Source organism: Botryllus schlosseri, chromosome 4 (assembly GCF_051294905.1).
Source record: "Botryllus schlosseri isolate E-star chromosome 4, Bs_hap1, whole genome shotgun sequence".
NCBI classification, from domain to species: Eukaryota; Metazoa; Chordata; class Ascidiacea; order Stolidobranchia; family Styelidae; genus Botryllus; species Botryllus schlosseri.
In genome coordinates, this window is record NC_137239.1 from 5,542,825 (window position 1) to 5,565,479 (window position 22,655).

The window sequence follows — 22,655 nt, forward strand, 5'->3', positions numbered from 1 at the left end:
AGGCGTAACTGTAAGCTATAGGTATTTGAAAACCATTCCTTGACACACGGTATAGTTTGAAAAATTTCGAATATTTTTCATGAATAAATTTGCATTTTTATGACTGTGCAGTCCAGCGTATCGGGTCCGTTGGACACCTTGCGCCACTTGGATATCGCTGAAAATTGGTGTCGAATATTTTTCGTGATAAATTTGAATGCGCCGCTTGGAGATAGTTGACAATCTGTGTGGTGTCAGATTTGCCCGCATTCTAAGTTTATGGTGACTCTTTAGTTTAGCGTATCATATAGTTTAGTAGAGACATTGAGGTACGGCGTTTAGCGTGTCGGAGCAATATTTGTTTTGTCAAATCCAGATTTTGTGTGCTAAAACTACATTTTGCGAAATTTCGTTTGCAGCAGAGCGATACCTTGCAGCTGTGAAATTTTCATGATGGAGATAGTCATTCGCGAGATAGCTGTGTTGAGTTCATCATCATCATCATTGGTTTATTAGCAATTTTATCAGTTCAATACACCACAAAAAATGCGATACAATGAATAGACAGGAAGATGTCGAAGCGACTTGGATTTGTCAATGGAATCAGACACCCACCTTGGCCTAGGCGTAGTAAAGAGGAGGCATGAACACTGAATGAAAGTAAAGAATATAGTATAGAAAAAGAAATCGACAAGAAATAGGGCGGCATGTCATGGGAAGCGAGATCGATAGGTCAGTCGTGGTCCGGCAATCTTGAGGATGGACTGTATTTATTTAGTAGTAATTGCTTGTATTTCGACTTGAATGTGGACATGCTCGTCGACTGTCGGATGGCCGGCGGGATGCTGTTCCACACATCAGGTCCAGCATATTTGATGGAGCGATGATCTTTCCGGTCGATCATATGATATTTGGACGACGTGGACGCGCGTGTGTTGTAGCCTACTTGTGCGCTTTTGATTCAGAGGTAAAGAAGTCGTTGAAATATTCGGGGCAACGACCGCAGTGAAACTGATACATAAACTTGGCGATTTCTAGTTTCCGCATCTTCTATGTTTAGGACGCCGAATCTCTTTAGCAGCGATTTATTGGACGGGCAGCCAGGCCCCTTTGGGGCCCTAGCTATGATTCGGAGTACTTTATGCTGTAGTTTCTGCAGTGGCTTGAGTGCAGTTTTACTGGCACTGAGTTAACAGTGTTGAGGTGCTAGTCGAGCTTATATTCTTTATTAGTTGTTTCACAAATGACGTGATGCGATAAAATCAGTCGAGTATTTGTACGCTTTATTGATTTGAAGGCAATTTAATGAGTATTTCACCGTAACCTACGTCTAAACATCGTATGTGGCCGATGGCTGCCCCGCGGCATGGCCGGAAACTTGATCCTGGTGATGCATCCGATACCTGCGGTATTCTACACAGTAGTTCTGATATTTATTTTTGATGGCTAGAATTTGATGGCTAACTTCGTCCCGGTGGTTGTACGTCCTGGTCCGAAAGAGCATGAAACCGATTTTTACTACGGTAGGAATGATTGTTGACGCGAAACAAATCAAAACGGATCGGCTCGGTACCGTATCACCATTGGATTTATAGGAAAACCGACGTACAAACACAACGTTTTGGTTAGAAAGTTCCTCTTGAATGTCGTTATCGGTTATGTCTAGAGGTACATCAGTTATGACAGCGCGCACTTCTGGGGTTTTCGTCTTGTATAATTCAGTTTTGACTTCTATTGGTTTCGCCGCAGTACCAAGGTTATTACAAGCTAATAGTCTTGTCACCTGGTCGTAGTTGTTACATAATACGCTCAAATCTCCGGATGGAAGAATCCTGACCTCCTTACATGCACCACCTAGTACTTGATGAAGACTTTTGTTGACAAGAATAGGATTATAAGAGCGAATCTGTTTAGTCACACCTGTCACTATGACCGACTGATTTCCATCGACCGAGTTACTAGATGCAGCCTCTTTAGAAGCAGGCCCAGAGAGGTCCTCTTCAGCGGAGCGCTTATGTGCCCCGTTTTTACCTGACATTAGGGCTCCCTATCTACTATAATATTACTATACAGTATACAAGCAAGAATATAATACAAAATTAGAACGACTACACCTGAAACGAAGTCTCCCAGACTGATCTCTCCTTTGTGTTCGCGAGGATGCTAATCTCCTTGATTGCTGCACGTCCGTCCTCGTCGAAGCTCCTAATACAAATCCTAGATCGAAATACAGTCGTCCTGAATCAGTGGTTCTCAACCTATTTATCTTCGTGGACCCCTTTTGGACCGTCATGGACCCCCTTTGGACCGTCATAGACCCCCTTCAATTATAATTCAATTTTAGATCAAGTTTGGTGCAAAGGTGATCTAGCTTGTGCAAATATCAGTTAACATCGACAAAATTACTATATTCCTTATTCACAGTAAGAAACTGGTAAATACACACATAATCCGGGGAGCAACCTGCACCCAAAGAAAAATGGCGAGATGGGAGTAAATTTTGAAAATTTCAGTAATGCAGTCAAATTGTTATTCCTATGCAATACATGGACAAGTCTGATCACAGAATTGCAGTAGGTGAAGAATTGACAAGGGTTAGAGAGCAGAGGTAGAGATGATTGAAAATGAAGAATCGAAATTACAGAAATTATGCTGTAATTCACTAGTTTGATTTTAGTTCAGTGGTGCATTCAGGCCCTCCGAATAATATGCATAGTACCCGATAACCTGATCTTGTGGATCATGTCGAATCGAATGTTACCCGGAATCTGTTGGATATGTCTCATCAGTTTTTTGCTTACGACCCCTGTAGCGCCAATAACTATCGGTGCAATGTTTATTTTGCATCTCCACATTTTCTCACATTCCATTTTGAGGTCTGCGTATTTGGATTGCTTTTCTGATTCTTTTTGTTGTATATTGTGATCAGCTGGGACAGTCAGTTATATGAATTAGCATTCTCTTTTCTTTTTTAGTTTGATGATCATATCCGGGTGGTTGCTTCTGATTTCGCGGTCAGTTATAACTGGTACATCCCACATAATTTTTACTTGGGGTCGTTTTCTGTCACTGGTGCTGGGCTGTAATCGTACCAATTTTGTGTCGAAGTGGTATTGTTTAAATGTTTGCATAAATCAAGATGAATGTAGTGACAAATCCTATTGTGTCTCCATGTGTATTCGGTAGCTGCAAGTGCACCACAGCCAGACATGAGATGTGCTACAGTTTCATTTTGGTTGTGGCACATTCTGCATTTGCCGTCCGTGTTTTGCTTCAGAATTCTTTTGCAATAGTATTTTGTAAGAAGTGATTGGTCTTGTGCTGCGAAAATGAATCCTTCGCTTGCCGGTTTCACGCCAAAATTAGCATAAATCAAGCGCAAAATCGAAGTCAACGAATTTTTCAAATTCAAAATTGTTGCCCAGTTGTAGTCAAAAAATAAAACTCTGGCATCGTCCTATTTCCTATTTTCCTATATTTTTTTCAGTCGACAGACTAGTTACCTTTAACTGTCAGCATATCCATGATCGGATAGATTGATTATTCTGTCTCTTACATTTCATCATATTCATTATACAATATTCTCTTGTGTTTTGCAGAGACAACAGCGTTTACAGAAACCTCTCAGGAGCCGACAGGTGCGTGCTGACTTAGAGGAAATAGAATACAAATAAGATAGATTCTTAGAATAACATACTGAAGGCCAGTCTTTTCCAAATTTTTAAGTGGCTGACTATTTATCCTCAGGCGAAATGAAAGACAGACACAAATAAGGAAATGGAGAACAGATAACAAAGCGGCCGTAAACAGAGCAGTCTCACTCTATAGACACATAAATAGACTACTTCAAAATCGAATATGCATAGAATATCGAGAAACTGATTTTATGTCTTTTTAACATGTAGTACAATCCAGTCTGGATATGCAAAAAATGGGCGAACAAGAGTATCCAACAACTCTCCCACATTTCTAAATTTAATTTATTTTGTTGGTTTCCCAATGTTGTATAATAGCCGTATCGCTTTTCTTTATTACATAATGAATATTCCAGATTATGAGCTACTTGGATTTCCTTAGTTCCTCGCATAGTGTCTCACTCCGTCATATACACCACTCGCCAGCCAATAATAAACTTGATTATCCACGACGGAAATTTATAATCAATTAAATGTGATCATCATCGTTGCCATAAATCGTTTTACATTCATGTATATACAACATTCTGTATTGTTATACAGATTCTACAATGGTTACTGAAACGACTGCGCAAACAAAAGGTTGGTGCTGACAAAATTTTGAGGAAATAGAGAGAGGAAGTTTAATTAGGTTTCAACATTAGAAATACAGAATTATTGGCAAACCAAGCCACTATAACCTGTATGTTAGTACTCGATCCAGAATTTACAATGGCTTGATCTGCATATATCATCTAGCAAAAAATATCCCTTGAATTATGCCAGGTACTTCGAAAAGTCGACATCACTTTGTGACTTTACTCGTGAATTGACTCAACTTGACTTGTTCCACTTGACTCGAGTCACCTTCAGAAATTGTATGACTTAATTGACTCGACTCACTTTAAAAAATTATTACTTTGTTGCGCCGATAGCAGACGATATATATAAACGTAAGACCTTGATAGCTTTAACACCCTATTTATCGTCCACTTGTATGAAGATAACTTTATTAGTTATACGAGCTTTCGGAGCTCTGCTCCTTCATCATAAAGCTCGTGTAACTAATAAAGTTATATCCATACAAGTGGACGTTAAATAGGGTGTGAAAGCTATCAAGGTCTTACGTTTAAAAATTTAGGTAACTTGACTTGACTTGACTCGATTTAAAATAGACTATGTGTCTACGTGACTTTTGAATTGAGGTAGTGACTTGATCCCAACACTGCTGAGAGGAGAACACGGCATCGATACGAATCCTCCAGCAGTTGAGTGAATTAACTTAATTACTCGAGTCAGCTCCAAAAATTGAGCGACTCGAATTGCATCTAGTCACCCTGATATGACTATGACTATGACTTGACATGACTAGAGTCTAACTGTGTAATGACTCGATATGACTTGTGACTCGAAAGTATTTACGAAATCCCAGAAGTGCTAATAGGTGACCACCTCATCAATACTAATACTTTATTTGCCTGATTCTCATTTACTTTTTCGGTATGGTTATCATTCCATTAACAGCACAGCTTGGGAGTACCCCTTATTACGCCATAACGTTGTAACAGAGTTATAATTACCGAGTATATTGACTTTGAGTTGACCACACCTCATAGCGTTCCTATAATTTCTTTTTCAGCTTTTACAGTGATAGTGTCGTACAGTGTAATAGACAAGGAACAGTAAGCAACGGTGTTTTTACTTGCGTGATCCGAGCATTGAATATTATGAGAAAGGATGATCAAAATGAGGTTTTGGTATTCAAATTAAGCACAAAGATTCATCATCATATTCCTCGAATATAAAACGAATCAATAATAGTTTCACTTATTGGCCATTATGATACGTTAGCAATATTGTTTGATGAACATTTAGTTTGATTTTCACCCATCTTGCAAATCCAACGAACATTTTCCCTTTCAGAAAGCACAACGATTATCGATCCGACCACCGCTCCACCAGGTTCGTTCATGTAGGCCTCTGTTATGTGTCTTAATTAAAATTTTATATGGATTCGAATTTAGGTAGGTTGGCGAAGTGGATTTACCTGATTCCGAAAAATCCATAGCAATTTCATGGATCCTAGCCTAAGAATTCAGTGTTGTGATATTTGGATCATACCCAGTTACCATTGAAATGTAATTCTCAATTTTAAGTCTTGTCTGGAAATGATCAACTGTGCGAATAGTGCCGCCAAGAATTCTTTCCATGTACTGTCTATGAAAATATCGGATTTTCCAGTTTGCGATCCCGATTGCCCGAATAATTCCACATGTGACCTCGATGATCTACTGTGCAAATGCGATTTCGGATTCATCAGCATCCACAATAATAATACGGCACCATGCAGACGTGAGTGTTTATATTTATAATTTATTTTCCTTTACAATTTCATGTTTGCAAATATAACTTACCGCGCCTGAAATCTACGATGTAGACCCGCAATAAGTACAACAACCAATACAGGGCAAATACAGCAACGACAGCTTCTTCATACTATATGATAATATTCTAAAACATCTGTAGTAATATACAGGTACGTACTTAACTTATATATCAGTCAATCATTATTGCTATTTCACCATTTGAAGATGTCGCCAGAAATTTGAAAAAATATTGACGAAGTGGAAGTAGACTAAATCGACTAGGTAAATACTACCAATAAAACACCTATCTTAGCATACATATAGTAATAAGCACGAGGAACGTTGCCCAAGAACGAAAAATCAAAAATTCAGAAATTGCTAAGTTCATTGTATCGACTTAATTACGGTCACTATCCTGCTGAATTTTGGCAATTTTGACACTTCATAATCTAATGCGGCTAAGTACAATACGTGTTCGTCCTCTTTATAGAATTACTGTAAATTAGGATCAAATTATATTCTAGAAAAAGTGCATAAGTGTGTAACCTTATCCGGATGCCAGAACGTCCTGTGTTAGGCCTATGCGAAAGTCGTTGCTCGCCTTAACACAAAAAGTTGTACGATTGCTACTGGATACGTATATTCGCATATGTATTGAGATTATCGGATTATTGACATACCAAACTCACCTGTTTCCCATCTCGTCGTAACACGTCTCTTCGTCGATTTTTTTACAAATATGTTAATATTCACACTTCTTATTACCCTCTATTTCAGGTGTATATACACCCGTAGTACACAAAACCATAACCTACCTCAGTCTTACACAGCGGTGTAACTCAAACACGACATTTTTAGCCAAATTAGTATAGGGACGAATAACGTTATGCATCTAGACAAGTAAAATTTGCTACCACGATATAATTCCGAGTTGGTTTCTGTTGTTTTCTACCACCTTATGGGTGTGAATGCACTCTTTTCGTAAAAAGCGTAGGCTACTACTCATTGTGTCTCGATGCCCCAGTTTAACCGGGTCTTTCATTTTTGTCACTTTTGTCGGCCAAGCCGGTATAGTTTGATTTGACATGAAAGTTGTTTTGAATTCGTACTGGTGGCATCGTGAATTGGTAAAAGAATAAATGATATATGTTATGGCATGACATACTGACGAATACGATGGGTAGAAAACATCGATCTGGTAATTTCAATTGTTTGTTTTATTGAACAATTTTGGCGATTATCGCCTAACCATGAGGTTAATAATGAATGCTGTAATGTTCATTGGTCAATGGATTGGTACTATACGGCTTCCAGTGACGCATCCATTCTTCATCTATCACTCTCGCTTGCATGCGTCCTCGTCAGTGTCTTTTGCTGATGATTTGCGAAGCTCGACCTTACTTTGATCAATCTGGGCTTTTTGTACCAGACTGAATAGCCTACACAGTGAAGTCAGTGACGACAAGCCTAAATAAATCCCCAGCACATAGAAACTTGGCTGAGCGCTGACCAGAGCCAACAACCATAGGTGAGGTGCCGGTGTCACTTAGCCAACTGTACAACTCATTTCCCGATAATTTCAAATGAATTTAGATGCGAACGGCGCGATTTGAAATAGGCTACTTCACAAATTTCTTTTGCGGGCGTGAAAATTTATCCACACGCGAATGGTTAACTTGTCATGTTGTGTATCATTGGCTGTGCTGCTAAAAAATTTCAATCATTCTCATTAAGAGCCCTTCTGTAATGAAACTTGTGTCGGGGCCGGACAAACTTGTCTACCGGACGAGTCGTGTGTTTGCGACGTGGATAACAACTACGAGCTTCAAGGAGGAGTCTGCACACTAGGTAATATGAACAAAAAAACAATGCCAATAATATTCATTCGACCGCATTCTATTGGTGTTTAGTATGTCCTGTTTGCGATGAAAACGCAATTTGCTATGATCCGGTTGAAAAATGTGTATGCCGATCAGGATATTATGATGTCGACGGAAAAGGCTGTGTCGGTGAGTCACAAGTAGCATGTACAGGCGAAATTGTATTGTATTGACGATATTGTTGATATTCCTTACCTCAGACTAATGCTACCAGCGTGGATATGCTAAATCGAATAAATACATCATAACGCACTTTAATTCCGAAATACAGTCGTCCTGAATAATTTCAAAGCGAATTATTTATATATATTCTTTGAAACACGCGGTCATGTGTTGAAATCCCGCGCAGTCGATTTGATATGAACGAGTGCCGATAATCCATTTCCTCAAAGATAGGGGAGGTTCGCGTTCGCCAACGAACCTTGATAGGTTCTTCACTGTGAAACTTTATCATATACTAAATTTTTCACGTCAATATAACATATTTGATAGAAATTCGTTACATTTCAACATCTGACCACTCACTGCATGACAGCATGAATAACATTTCAGCGCTAAATGAGGATGCGCTTTTCCAATTTCAAAAATCATTTGCTTTGTTAGTAAAGGTAACTCGAACTATTCAGTTTTTCATTTGTGGATCATTGGTGACTCTCTTCCTTGTACTTTTGCTAGCAATCACGGAATAGCGTAACTCACGACATGCACTACATGTAAGTATATATTGTCGACTAATTGAGCTCGAACGGTCAATTATTAACATCAACGAAATTGATTGTTGGCAATATTATAGTATTTGATTGTACCAGTTGATAAATTTGGTGATGCTAAAAGAGTGAGCTATTACTCCATCATTATGGCAAAATTTAGCCTGAGTCGTCGCTGGTAACATGTACAATGTCATAAGACTTTATGGAAATGCAGGATTGTAATGGCAATATGACGTGACGTCATAACTTCGTGTTCCCGTTCGCGTTCACACTGAACAGAACCTTTCAGAGGTTCCCACCATCCCCAATATATTGGTCCTCAAACTGTAGGTCGCGACACAAACGACCGTTTTATGTACGTACTATTTGCTGAATTTCCTTCGAAAAAAATTATTCTGTGGAAACTTTCGAATTTCACTATGGCAGGGCCGGCCAACCCTTGGCCCGAGGGCCACATGTGGCCCGGGGGGTATTTTCCGAAATTTGTAATATTATAAAAAATGTATTGCACAGATTGTCAACTTGCAAGGCCAACCAAAAATTTGATTAATCTGTCAGCAACACTTGAGATGTGATGACTAAAATATAAGTTCCGACGCATTGGCATTTCCAGAAGCCAGTCACACTTTGGTAGATCTTCGTACACTACAATAAAGCAGAATAATTTGCGTTAGAATTAGCAGAAGTAAAAATTTTCTACATGCTACGCGCAACATGTTGTCACTCGATTTATTGCTTTTAATATTGTTACCCCTTTGTGAAAATGAAAGAACGCCTAATGTATCAGATTGAGTTTAACTATATTCGCGATGACGAGACAAAGTGTCGTTCAACATGCGACCTTGCGTTTGCGCTCGCAGAAAGACCATCAACTATAAAACCTAGGCACAAAATGATTGACGCATGTTGGTCAAAGCTTTCGAAATTGATATGTCCAGGCACCGAATAGTGCAGTCCTTGCAAAGTGAGCCCAGCGATATACAGCAGGCCCGCAATATAGTCAAGTGATAATATTATTGAGCTGTTAACTTCAAATAATTTTCGCGCCCCGCGCGGCCAGTAGCCCGCGCAATATTTCGTCAATCGAATGTGGCCCTTTGGCTGAAAAGGCTGGTCACTCCTGCACTATGGTGTGAGCATTAGCCAATAAGTGACTCATGAAAACCAGTTTGATAAAATCAATCGAAGATAACCATATCGCAGGGATACCTGAGCTTGAGAAATTCCCGCAACAATCAAGTAGCAACGCGTGGCATAGATATGGCTCTCTACACTTCATCACTTTCATACATGCTCGTAAAACCGCATCATATCTTTTACAGATATCAATGAGTGCGAAGATGAACAACCCGCAAAATGCCCGAATGGCATACAGTCTGCCCTCGACTGTGTGAACACGGTTGGGTCATATGAGTGCGATTGCAAGACTGATGGCTATTACTACGATGCGACGAATGACGAGTGCCTCGAATGTAAGCGATCTGTAACTCTTATATTCGATGTATTAAACAGTTACAGATGAGATTTATGCTTATTTACAATTACATAGTGATTTCCCAACATAAGAAAAAGCTACTTTTAATTTAGTCAATAATGTTATGTATATTCGAGTATTGCGTTTGAGTAGAAGCTAATGTTGGGGTACTATTCATTTCTCGCATCATATATAGTAGTATAAGTTGCTGACTTCAATAGTTACCTTCTGATTCCAAACAATGTCAATTGGACGTACCAAACTACGCGCGATATGGCACGAGAAAGATGCATACAGGTAATCTTATTTTTAATTAAAACTGTCACGCTATTTCGCGGTCCGGTTGTTACTGCTGCGGCGACACTGGCCTGTGCAATATCGTTGCGCTACAGTGAATACGATTATGCATTGCCGTTTTGGCACCTCATTACATACTATTATGAAGAGATAAACCAGCACCGGCTTCAGCATAAAATCTGACATGGGGTATATGACTGTTCAGTGTTCAGATCATACACAACTACTACACTAATCAGTGAGTGTTGCGCTTGAAACATGACACGGAGTTAAACCACCAAGGCATACCATACGAAGTTTCAAGAATCATCCTGAAGACACGGTCAAAATTGATGTTTGACACAGGCAAGCAACAGTAGACATTGACATTCAATTACCATATTTTGGAAATCAAAAAAGAGGACACTTTTTCAGAAATTTGCAACTTGCAAAACCGGAGTGAAATTCTCAAAAACCGGTTAATTTTTTCCACTTTGTGATCGGAAAAAAAAGGTCATCACTTCTACTCAGAGCTCAAAATAACGTTTTTTACTCCACATTGCCAGGTGGATAACTAAAAAAAAAAAAGTCAGATTTCGCTCAGAGCTAAAATCACCGTTTTTCACTCCGAAATACCCGCCGGAGCATCACTTCTGCGCCAATATGCGGCATATCACTCGCAATTTGCTCTAAATCTGCATAAATTTTCAAAAAAGAGGACAAAATCTCAAAAAAAGAGGACAAAAGGGCGTCCTCCGAGGACACTTTCAAAAAAGTCAAAAAAGAGGACAAATCCTCTTAAAAGAGGACGTATGGTATGCCTACATTCAATGATGTCAGAAAGAGAATATACAGATACCCTTTTTACACAATGGATAAAGGAAAGGAGAAAAACCAACCGTTAAAATCAAGAGATGGCCTATGTGTTCACTCATTTCTCCGAATTATGTAAATAACGTAACTAAAAACAGGTAACTACAACAATGTTCTCTGTAAATTTATACGAAAGCTAATTATAAACGCTCACAGGAAAGAAATATATGACCATTGACCAAGCAAGGCAGTCACAAGCGAAAATTCTGATAAATAGGTCACTTCCGCTGCAATTACGCCATTTCCGTGACTGTCGTCTATAAATGATAAATGGTTGTTTACATTGCAGTAGCAGAATTATGGGTCCGATAAGACGATTCGCTTTCGTTTCGTTTCCCTCCAATTTCTTCGCGCAACTAGATCATTACTACGAGCTAGCTTATTTACCCTCGAGCCAAATCGAGGTTTGAGGCCTTCATGATGGGAATAAAGTGCCGAAAGGATTCTTCCTGAAAATAAATTATAGTTTAGGCACCCGCAAAAACTTACTACTCCTTCTACTCGACTGAAATCGCCATAGTCAATTCGAGAATGCTATTGGAGTACTCGGATGAGAGCCACGCTATACTCTATGTCAGGACTGCTCACTAGGTTATGTTGATCGCCGAGCCACATTAGGTAGACCACGTGAACCTTTAGGCAGATCGCGTAGCAACACCAATTATAAGTACTCTACATCCTAGACCAGTGGTTCTTAACCTTGCCTCCAGCGCCCCCCAGGGGGCGCTAGCGATTTTGAAGGGGGGCGGAAACGCTCAGGGGGCGATATGGGGGGCGCTGGGCTCAGGCGGGGCGATATGGGGGGCGCTGGAGAAAAATGGCTTCGCAGTAGATGATGTGGTAGTAGGACATATCCTTAACGACTATATTCAGAGCGAATTAACACCGAAAAGTTCGTTATTTATAGCCTAGAAAAGACATATAGGTTTAATTTTCCCTAGGCGCCTAAATGACTGGCACCGAATGTTCCTGTCTTGGCAATCTGAACCTCAGAAGACAAATTCCATCCGGAAGGGAAAAATAATATGCCAGTGAAGAAATACCAATTTGAAATCGTGTGCGTCTTTTAGTTTAGTACGATTGGACGACAGGGATATATAGAACTAGATATCCCCGTTGGGCGATATCCCTGTTGGGCGATTCTATATTTTTTGATATAGCAGACAGGAGGTCACGAAATAACATCATGCTACGAAGTCATATCAACGGGTCCGCCCGCCCGGCTATGTTTAATTATTACTTACGGGCCCTGCAGTTTCCAAGACACCTCGCAATGTTCCCTCTACGTTTTGACGAGTCTGCGCACACTCAGAAACTCACTTCGCAGACCCTTAGACAACAGTGCGTAACGACTAAAAAAGGTCATAACTTCGGATTTGTTGTGCGCATCGTAAATTTTCTGTGCGCAGAGACCGTGTCAGCACTGCGCATGCGCACGTGCGCAGCTTAGAGGGAACATTGCACCTCACTCAGCTCTACCTGTAAATCTGGTAACGTGAGCAGAGAGGACAAGAAATTGATAGCAATATATATGCAATTTCCGATCTTATTGACCGATTTTATCGTGAATTATCGAAAATTTTCGCGCTTCGCACTGTCTCGCTAAACAGAACAGCTGATTTCATCGAAAAAGCGAACAACGTGATGGGGGGCGGTCGGTTTATCACCCTATGGAAGCCCAAGACCCAAGTTTTTTCGGCGGGCATGACGAAGTGTCGTTTCGTTCCTGCCAACGGGTATACGCCCTAAGATGTATAATTATTATTGAGGGTCCTACCCTTTCAATCACACATCACTCAGCTCTACCGGTAAATCTGTTTACGTGAGCAGAGAAAGGATAAAAATTGATATTAATATATATGCTCTACCGGTAAATCTGTTTACGTGAGCAGAGAAAGGATAAAAATTGATAATAATATATATGCACTTCCCGATCATAGTGACCTATTCAATCAATAATTATTGAAATTTTTCGCGATTCGCGCGTCTAGGCGAGAATAGCTGGCTCAGTAAATGCTCTCTCAATGTAGATGACCAGTATCAACAAATAGCGGATAGCCGAAGGGGGCTCTGGGGGCGGAGCCCCCCGGAAGTTTGGTTTATCACCCTTCGGGGGGCCCAAGACCAACGTTTTTTGGGGGGCTTACGAAGTGCTGTTACGGCCCTGGTAACGAATTAATTGTACCTACGGGCACGCCCGAATATGTTTATTATTAATTACGTGCCGTTTATTTTCCAATACAACAGCTCAGTCAGCGCTACTGGTAAATCTGATTACGTGGGCTGAGAGGATAAAAAGTTTATAGCGACATGTAATTACCTCCTATTCATTCATGCATTATAGAATATTTTGGCACCTAAAGCGACCAGTCCTAGGCCATACAAACTTTGCTGACCATCGAAATCACGCTACAGGGTTCTTGGGGCGAAGCCCTCAGAAGTTTGGTTTATCACGCTATGGGTGCGCAAGGCAATCGTTTTTAGGGGGGTTGACGAAGTTCTGTTACGGCCCTCCCTCTTACTTATTGTCTTTGGTACATTCCTTACAATATGAGGTTGGGGGGCGCTGGAGCCCGATAATCTTTGAAAGGGGGCGCTGGAGGAAAAAAGGTTAAGAACCACTGTCCTAGACTAACAGTAAATAGTAATATTCTGCAATATACTCGGTACGTGCGTCGTTTTTATCATTTAATATTTGGTCATTATGAACTCTTATAAGTTAGAGGAGCGGGACTCTTAATCTTAGTTTTCGAGTGCGAGTAGAGAGATAATGTTAGTATCTGTAACTGAGACCTAATTCGTTTTTAGCCACAAGTTAATCTGTCCTGCTGTATGTGAAGTAGGCCTAGCTTCCACTAATATATTGCTATCACGAGTCGCTACTTGGTAAAATATACATTCGTGAAACAGCACTAGAAACCTGTGTCGAGCTTGACTGTGGCGAATACAGCATTTGCGGACCCGACGGTGAGTGCGTATGCAACCGAGGCTATGAAAAGGATGGACAAGGACAATGTAAAGGTTTGAAAATTTACATGGTTATATTGCAAGCCCAGCAAAGACATGATGGCAAGCGGATATCCGTTGGATACGTTGTCATTTGACCCAAATTCATCTTACCGCTATCCGGTTGCACCGAGCGTGTCGACTCCTGGTGTTATCCAGTGGGTATCTACTGACCATCCATCAAGTCATTCCCAAGTCATTTCCTGGCTACTGAATGGGAAAAAGTCTGGTTGAGACTGATATCTATAGACTATCCACTGATCAACCTTCTGAACACTAGCTAGCTTGCTAGCAAGCTCCTGGACCTGGATATTCCCTTACCACAGGTTAGGCGACGCACAAATACACTTACACAAGATTGATATTCCGGTAAAAAGCTTATATTATCAAATTTTCGACAATAGAAAGCAGCAACCAGTAAAATTAACAACGGCTGTAAATCACGTCAAAATCAATCACTCCCTCAAGTTGAAGACATACAATAAAGCAACAGGTGGACTCAAAAATATCACAAGCAGTCGATCAATTAATCAATCAGGCTAAAAATAAGATGACTAGCTAGCTCCTGGACCTGGATATTCCCTTACCACAGGTTAGGCGACGCACAAATACACTTACACAAGATTGATATTCCGGTAAAAAGCTTATATTATCAAATTGTCGACAATAAAAAGCAGCAACCAGTAAAATTAACAACGGCTGTAAATCACGTCAAAATCAATCACTCCCTCAAGTTGAAGACATACAATAAAGCAACAGGTGGACTCAAAAATATCACAAGCAGTCGATCAATTAATCAATCAGGCTAAAAATAAGATGACTACGAAGTATGTACACTGGGAGGATTACAGAATACCACACATACACAACTTATCAGAAATACCAGAGGTTGGCAAGTTTTGAAAATCATTATAGGCAATAATAAAAACTGCAGCAAAGTAAAGCACAGCATTGAGTCAAAGCAACAACTGTCAATCAATCAAGATAAAGAAGCATGCACACTGGAAGGATTACAGAATACGACACACGGTTAAGTGTTGAAAAATTAAGATAGGTCGAAGTAATTACCTAGAATTCTGCCAATGAGGATAAAACAAGACACGCATCGCATTACACATGCACATACACAAATGTATCAGAAATACAGAGGTTGGTAAGTTTCGGAAATCATTATGCAACAAGAAATAGCGATGCATTCAAAATTGCAGTGCAGTAAAAAAAGCACAGCATCGTGTCAAAGCAACAACTGTCAAACCAAGTTGAAAAAGTACGTTCACTATATGAGAGTACCATAGAAATGGGACGGTAACAAAAAGTTTAAAGTGGCAGATTGAAGTTCTTCAATGACAGTAAAAAGACATGCACATTAGGGAAATACCTGACGTTGACATTTAAGATGGCAAGTTTTGAAGGTGAAGAGGTAATACGAATAGCGATACAAAAAAATTAGGATGTTTTATCCTCGTCAATTGCTCGTTACGACATCCTGTATGTGCAGATCTGTCACACATTGAGCAAGGTGCAGTATAACAAACAAAGCACTTCTACTTAGGTTTTGCGTACTTGTACTGCATGTTTTTTTTTACTACTTCTACTTAGGTTTTTCAGACATAACCAGTTAGATAGCCCCTATAATGTAGCAATAGTGAATGCAATTTAGAAATCGCACTATAATTGGAGTGTCATTATATATATGTTTCGCGGTGGCGCATCCTGCAATTTTGAAAGCGGCCTCTACCAACTGCAGTAACCTGCAAGTGTGCGACTCGTTCTACTTATGGAAAGTACTGAAGTAGTCAAAATTTCTGATCGACCTTTACTTGAGCAGCAAGGATGACTCACTTCCACCCCTTTTTGATCGTATATACCGTGTCTAGAGCGGATGAAAATAATGATCAGCAGATTCAACTGTAACTTGTAAAAAATTCCATAGCAAGCAATGCACACTTGCAATCAACAATCTCTCCAGCTGGAAATATCTTCAAATCTTCATACAGGTTTAACTTGCAACGAGGTCAAAAGTTGGTATGAGGGAAATGACTTTATACGGCATACTCTTCCTCGTCATCGTCTGCGTAAGGCTGAGACAGGATATGGACTTGTTCTGCATTCTTGTCCTGAATTAATTAACAAGAAAATCATTACAAGTGAACATGAAACATTCCTTCAAAATGGTACCAATTCCGAACGCCTTGCAAAATACATTCAAACACTGACAAAGTACAGCATACTATGCATAAACGCACAAATCATGTATATTAAAATTTATGATCATTATAGAACAGTGGACACTAGGGCTGTTAAAAAAAAAACTTTTTTCAAATTTGATTGGCTTAGCTGGCAAATCATTAGGTTACCTAAAATACCTTGCACAACAAATTTGACTCATTTCAACCAGCAGATCCTGAGGTCATCCTCGAAATTTCCATCATTTCTCAAATAATAGTATTTACGGTGGAAAATTCCACCACTCCGACATGATCAAAAATGCCCAAGATGTAGGGAAACTTTTTTCCACTCATTTCCATCTTTACATGGGCTTATGGTAGAGTTTGGATGAAGACATCGCCAGTTGACGAATAAAAGATATGACACGGATTAGCTGGAAATTAGTAGACTTCATTGAAATAGCTAATAGACACGTTCAAATGATGGTAATATACTTTGCAAATAAACTACTTTTCACACAAAAATTAACGACCACGAAAACGAAAAAAAAACCTGACACATAGGTAAAACAAGGGTAAATATATGAGTATGATCATAGGCGCCGAGTTACGGGGTGGCACCCTATACAATATGCTGAAACACCCGCCGTCTGCGATTTCAAATTTTCGTATCTCTATTGCAGTGGTCGGGAACCTTTTTTGTCCGAAGAGCCATATATGCCAATCAACTGTTACGTCACAAATGCAAATTCGTGACGACATGCTAGCACTAATTCGAACTCACGACACGGGATTCCTCGTATGCGCCATATTTTCTCTGTAAGAACTGATATTTAGTGTTCGAAAATAAAGCTCGAAACGAGAGGTAACGCACAGACGGGCCAAGCCTCTCCGTTGATAACGCATTTCAAGTAGATTAGAATTTATTATAACTGATATTAAGCGAATTTGACTGCCACACTGATTCCGAAAATAGAAATCGAAATCGACTTCCCAATCCTCAAAGTATTCGGCGGTAACATAACGTTGCGCTACACGCATCCATTTTATCGCCGTTACTATACACAGAGCTATACTTACCGATCAAGGACGTGGATACCTATGGCGCTGTTTGTAATTTGAGTTTGTAATTGTGAATGTCACAACCACAACAGTTCATTTCTCGCCTTAGATCAGGAAGGCAACGTGTATTTGAAAAGTGCGTTTTGAATTGGGCGTCGCCATGTCTCCTATGCTCTTTAATTAATCAGCGTATCGGACAATTCAAGATCTCGAGTCGGGTGCATAGAATTCGCGAATGATATTGGCCGCCGGCGTGACAGTATCTTAAATTTGATGATTATGAAAAGAGAGGGTCCGAGACCTTAAACCTGAAGACGGCATTGTCTTTGTCTTTGCCATATTGATCAATTCAGTACAAAAATAAATATTTGGCAAAGAGCCATATCTTATACCCAAAAGAGCCATATTTGGCTCGCGAGCCATAGGTTTCCGACTACTGCTTTATTGTCTGGTAATTTCGATACGACATCAGCGCTGTCAATGAGCGAGTCCGTGATATCGCGTATATGCCAACTATTTACCATTAACTGATATACGCGCAAATAATTGAATACGCAGCTTCGTAGGCGGCGACAGACTAATGCTTGAAACGCCTCAATAAATTGTAATCCGGGATTTCGACATGCAATTGTCGTGTTGTCAGGCTATAGGTTCCAACCCTTTGTACTGTATTCAAGTTGGGGAATTACTGATTAGATGCGCCAGGCGAGGCCTATAATATTCGTATCGTAGGCCTCGGACGCGTGCTTTCTCGTTTGCTATCATCTGTAGGTTACTAATTCTAGTCTGGTTTAGACACTCGCATTCCCTCGATGTCACTTGTCGGTGTTTGATTCGTTGATAATACTGCGCATTGTGCAGTGCACGTCGTTGAATTACCTTGTCAAATAGTGATGCAACACGAGGTTTTCTGTGGCGTAAATTCTGAATTTATTCGATTAGTTTTAACAGGAACCTTCTATTTTCCAATACAATAAACTTCATTGCTGGACGGACTCGAACTCAACCATATCGCGGATTGAATTTCAAATGCAGCCATATTGCTTTTGATGCAATAACACATAGATAATTAGAATCGCACCATTTCACGATCAAATTCGACTGGCTGATTGGGGCCTACGTAGGCTCTGGACTGATATTGGTATTAAAATAAAACCCTACGCGCATAGCCATGGAGTTCCCCACTTATAACTTGAAATACCATCCTTCCGAAATGTCAATTTGATAATTCGTATCATCGATGCTGCGTACTGCAAATTAGCGAGAATCATTTGTGTACAATATTGGGTCATTGACATCTGATATGAGCTATCGTCGCTGGTTTGATTTAGCGCGTCCGCATGTACGCTATAATCTCTGGCATGAAATATCACGTGCACCAGGTTATGCCTGATATCGTTACCAGCCTGAACTATTGAGTAGGGCTGTTCAAAAATAACCTTTTTTCCTGAATCTTGCTGGCTACTTGATTAAATCGTTAGGTTGCCTTAAAATACGACGCTCACCAAATTTGAATTCATTCCAACCAATATTCGCGGGTTACGTAGAGTTTGAAAATTTTGAATTTGCCCAAAAACGCAAACAAATTTTTTTTTTTAATTTTTCTGCCAAACCTATGAAATTGTTGGGCAGTCTTCAAAAACTATGCAAAACAAATTTGACTCAATTCCAAGCAGTAGAAGCGGAGTTATTTCAGTTTTTATTCGATAATTCTGGGAATATTTTTGATCGGTGGATAATCCACGAATTATCACCGAAAAACTGGAATAACTCCGGTTCTACAACCAACAAGATTCAGGAAAAAAGGTTATATTTGAACAGCCCTACTATTGAGTCTACAGCAGGACTGGCGCATGTGATAACATCACTGGCCTAAACTATAGCGTCTGCTGCAGGCATCATATGATTTGCCTGCTATCTCTACTTATTTGATTGTTATGTTATACTGACTTAAGATTGACAGCGTCAAATTGAATATACCGGAATCTGCGCAATTCGCCACGAACAGATGCGAACGAACGTAATTGATTAGCGCCAATACTGAAACATCAGAAGATGCATGTACTTAACCGTAATAAATGATGCTAACTTGGTAAATTTGAAGAAATTTCAAACCCCTCCCTTGTTTCATCTCGTCACCATATGTAGAAATATAAGTCGGCGCCTATGAGTCGAACGGCGATCAAGTCAGATTCACTGTGCGCAGTCGCCATTTCTACCGACCCATTGAGCGCATTCAAGTGAAAACCGCTAAACATCTCACGGCATGACGCACGCGAAAAGTTCGTAACATCTTTCCGAATTGCGAATGTTCACCGCAGGAGCAAACAGTAACACGACAGCTAAAAGGGCACAAAAATGGCAAAGTTTAAAAGCTGGAAATGTAGGCCCGACAGTGAATATTTACCTTTCTATGCCAGCATGCATAATCCGGTTACGTGACGTCGCTATGAAGAATCACGTCCAGTGACGTTTTTCCTTCAAATTCTCTTGAAATATTTTGAAATACTGAAATGTGTGCAATTTGTGCATATCAGCGTCGGGAGTTAATGAGAGGTTGACTTTATAGCTGAAACGAAATGGAGCTATCCTCACACTGTCCGAATATGATATCCATTGGAATTCTGATTCGCACTTTCAGTGGACTATCCCGAATATCGGTGTGTAAATGTGCGATTTTCTTTCGAACTGTACTCTTGAAATATTTAGAAATATGAAATATGTGCCCTTATCAGCAAGAACTTGAGTGGTTGACTTTTTAGCTGATACAACATGAACATATCTGCAGACTGTCAGATTATGATATCCATTGAAAATTGAATTGGCACTTTTAGTGGACTATCCAAAATGTTTTTCTGTATGTATATCCTAGGATATCCGAACCGGACATTTTCGAGCTTGGATAGCCAAGTATTAGCCCACGTCTGACCAACCGGACACTGGGACACTCGGACACTGCTTGCATAGCATAGCAATTATTTGTTTGCTGGGAGGTCACTGAAAGGTGGCATTCAAAAACGACAAATCACGGGCGAGCAATTATAGCGAACATGGTACAATTGACAAACTCAAAATTTTGTATGAAAAAGGGGCTCGAGTCTGGAACCTCTCTTTTAGCTAAAACTGCAGATTTTCTCGGTGGGGATTAGTCAATCGGAGCGTTTAATCAATAATTATGATCTTAACCAGTCGGAAAATATAAATATTGTCTACAACAGCGCTTTTCAACCTGTGTGACGGTCAGAGGTGGTCAGTATCGAAGTACTTCTAGTTTTTGGAAGTACTCAAGTAGTTTTCCTCTACTTCTGCTACTTACTCAAGTAAATCTGATTTTTTTTACTTTTACTTTTACTTCGTAATATTTTTTGATCTACTTACTTACTTTTCGCTATTTTCAGTTTGTCAATTAGAAGTAGTTTAATCCCCCAATATGACAGATATCCTGAGGAATTTCGGGGCTGTTTTCACGGATTACAAAATTTAATATTCATAAAAGTCAAGTAAAGCCCAGAAATTTCGCGCACAGTAGTTAAGGAGTATCATATATGTTTTCACGAAATTATCAGTAAATATAATTTAGATACCGGATTGCTTGGTTCCGCTCACACCGCATTGTCACCCATATCAAGTACTTCATCATAGTAAATATGACCCACCATAACGTTTGAAACTACCGTTTTGAAATATAGCAATTACCTATCATACCGTAATTTTGCAGCCCATGACGTGTCCTGCTAATCTGGAAAATCCGGCTTTTTTATCGTTACACCTGTTTTAGCAGATTACCTTTCAAGCTTTATGGACAAAAGGCATGAAATAAATTTCCTATTTTTAGAAGTAGTATTTATCTATTTCACTTTCAATTCCGAGTATCATACTGTGAGTTCAAATTACTTTCAGTTCTTTTGTCTGCAGAACATACATGTTGAAGCATAAAAGTAAATGCCTCTATTTTCCAAAAATAAAGCTACACTAAATTTAAATTTTACGATCCACGATATTTGTTATTAACGTATACTAATGGCGCAAAGTGTTGAAACCGTATCCGATACTACTTCCCCGTATTGCTCTTCGCCTACACTTAGGGCCTTATAATGCTGGGTTCCATGCCATGATATTATCTAAAACGGGGTCTTTAGTAAACAAAAGGTTAATATCGCATTTTCATATCAATACTATAACTTGCATCTCATGATGCGAAAGAATTCTTATTCTGTCGAAAATTGATACCTCCTGGAATGCATCAATACGAATCAAGCTCTCCGCACCTTCCGCATAGCTCAATTTGCAGCTGTTGACAGTCCATGCGAACGAATTACCCAGTAAACACAGTACAGACCAAAGATGTAGAAAGCCGAGCCCGATATAGTAGATATTAGATCTCGGCAGGTCGTAGAAAGGGGGATTTTGTGTCGACTCAATTCAACGTCTTTTCCATGTCCTTCAATAATGTAAATATTATGCAGATGCTACAGCCTTTAAACATGGTGAGTAGAATGTAGATCCTACATTAAAAGAACATCCTGATATAATAACCTGTTTTCTACCACTGGGCATAACCTGATCACGGCTGCGTACACACACACACACCACATTATCTACTACATATTAATCACATTTGCGGTAATTTAATTCAAAACGAATTGGCAAGTAAATAATGCCGGTGTAAAAAATGAAACGAACGAAATTACTTGTAGGCCAAGTAGCCATGAATGAAACTATGAGAACAGTCAGTAATCAGAAGGTTTCATCGTCTGATGATGGTAATCCCTCTGGCGTTTTCTTTTCAACACCCTGTAGAAATAAAATGAAAATGACGTTTATTAGCCAAGACATTCGTACTGCGAAAATGGCAGAGGTAGCGAGTAACGAATGACTCCTACATTTTTTTCACCCATACTTACTAAAATGGATTTGATTCTGGACTATTTCCACTCAAGTTTTCAAGTTTTTATTATTATTATTTTTATTATTATATGACTAGAGAACTGACTTCAATCGCCACTTCTACTTGATTATCAAGATCAACGATGACTACTTCAGCAATCTTTGAAAACAGCCACTAACACAAAAAGAATTCTTGACTAAAATTTCTTCACATTCTGTCAAAAATGATCAATTCAACAATCCAAATGAGTCAGTTATTTGGCAGCTAGTTGGAGAGATATATACTCAAGTCTAGGAAGT

At 39.6% G+C, this 22,655-nt stretch overlaps 1 protein-coding gene and 1 long non-coding RNA gene across 2 annotated transcripts in view; both read left to right on the plus strand.

The window, feature by feature from the left end:
• The window catches only part of LOC145437930 (uncharacterized), a 367,629-nt gene extending 361,686 nt beyond the window's left edge, over positions 1-5,943 (plus strand). The window contains exons 6-7 of the long non-coding RNA XR_013914787.1: positions 5,577-5,615; positions 5,895-5,943. This is a non-coding gene — a long non-coding RNA (uncharacterized LOC145437930). The remainder of the gene's footprint in view (positions 1-5,576; positions 5,616-5,894) is intronic.
• Positions 1-22,655, plus strand: part of LOC145436912 (adhesion G-protein coupled receptor G7-like) — an 83,530-nt gene that overhangs the window by 10,077 nt on the left and 50,798 nt on the right. Inside the window, exons 4-5 of the mRNA XM_080314101.1 lie at positions 9,932-10,081; positions 14,143-14,253. Coding sequence (XP_080170227.1) covers positions 9,932-10,081; positions 14,143-14,253 — 261 coding nt within the window. The remainder of the gene's footprint in view (positions 1-9,931; positions 10,082-14,142; positions 14,254-22,655) is intronic.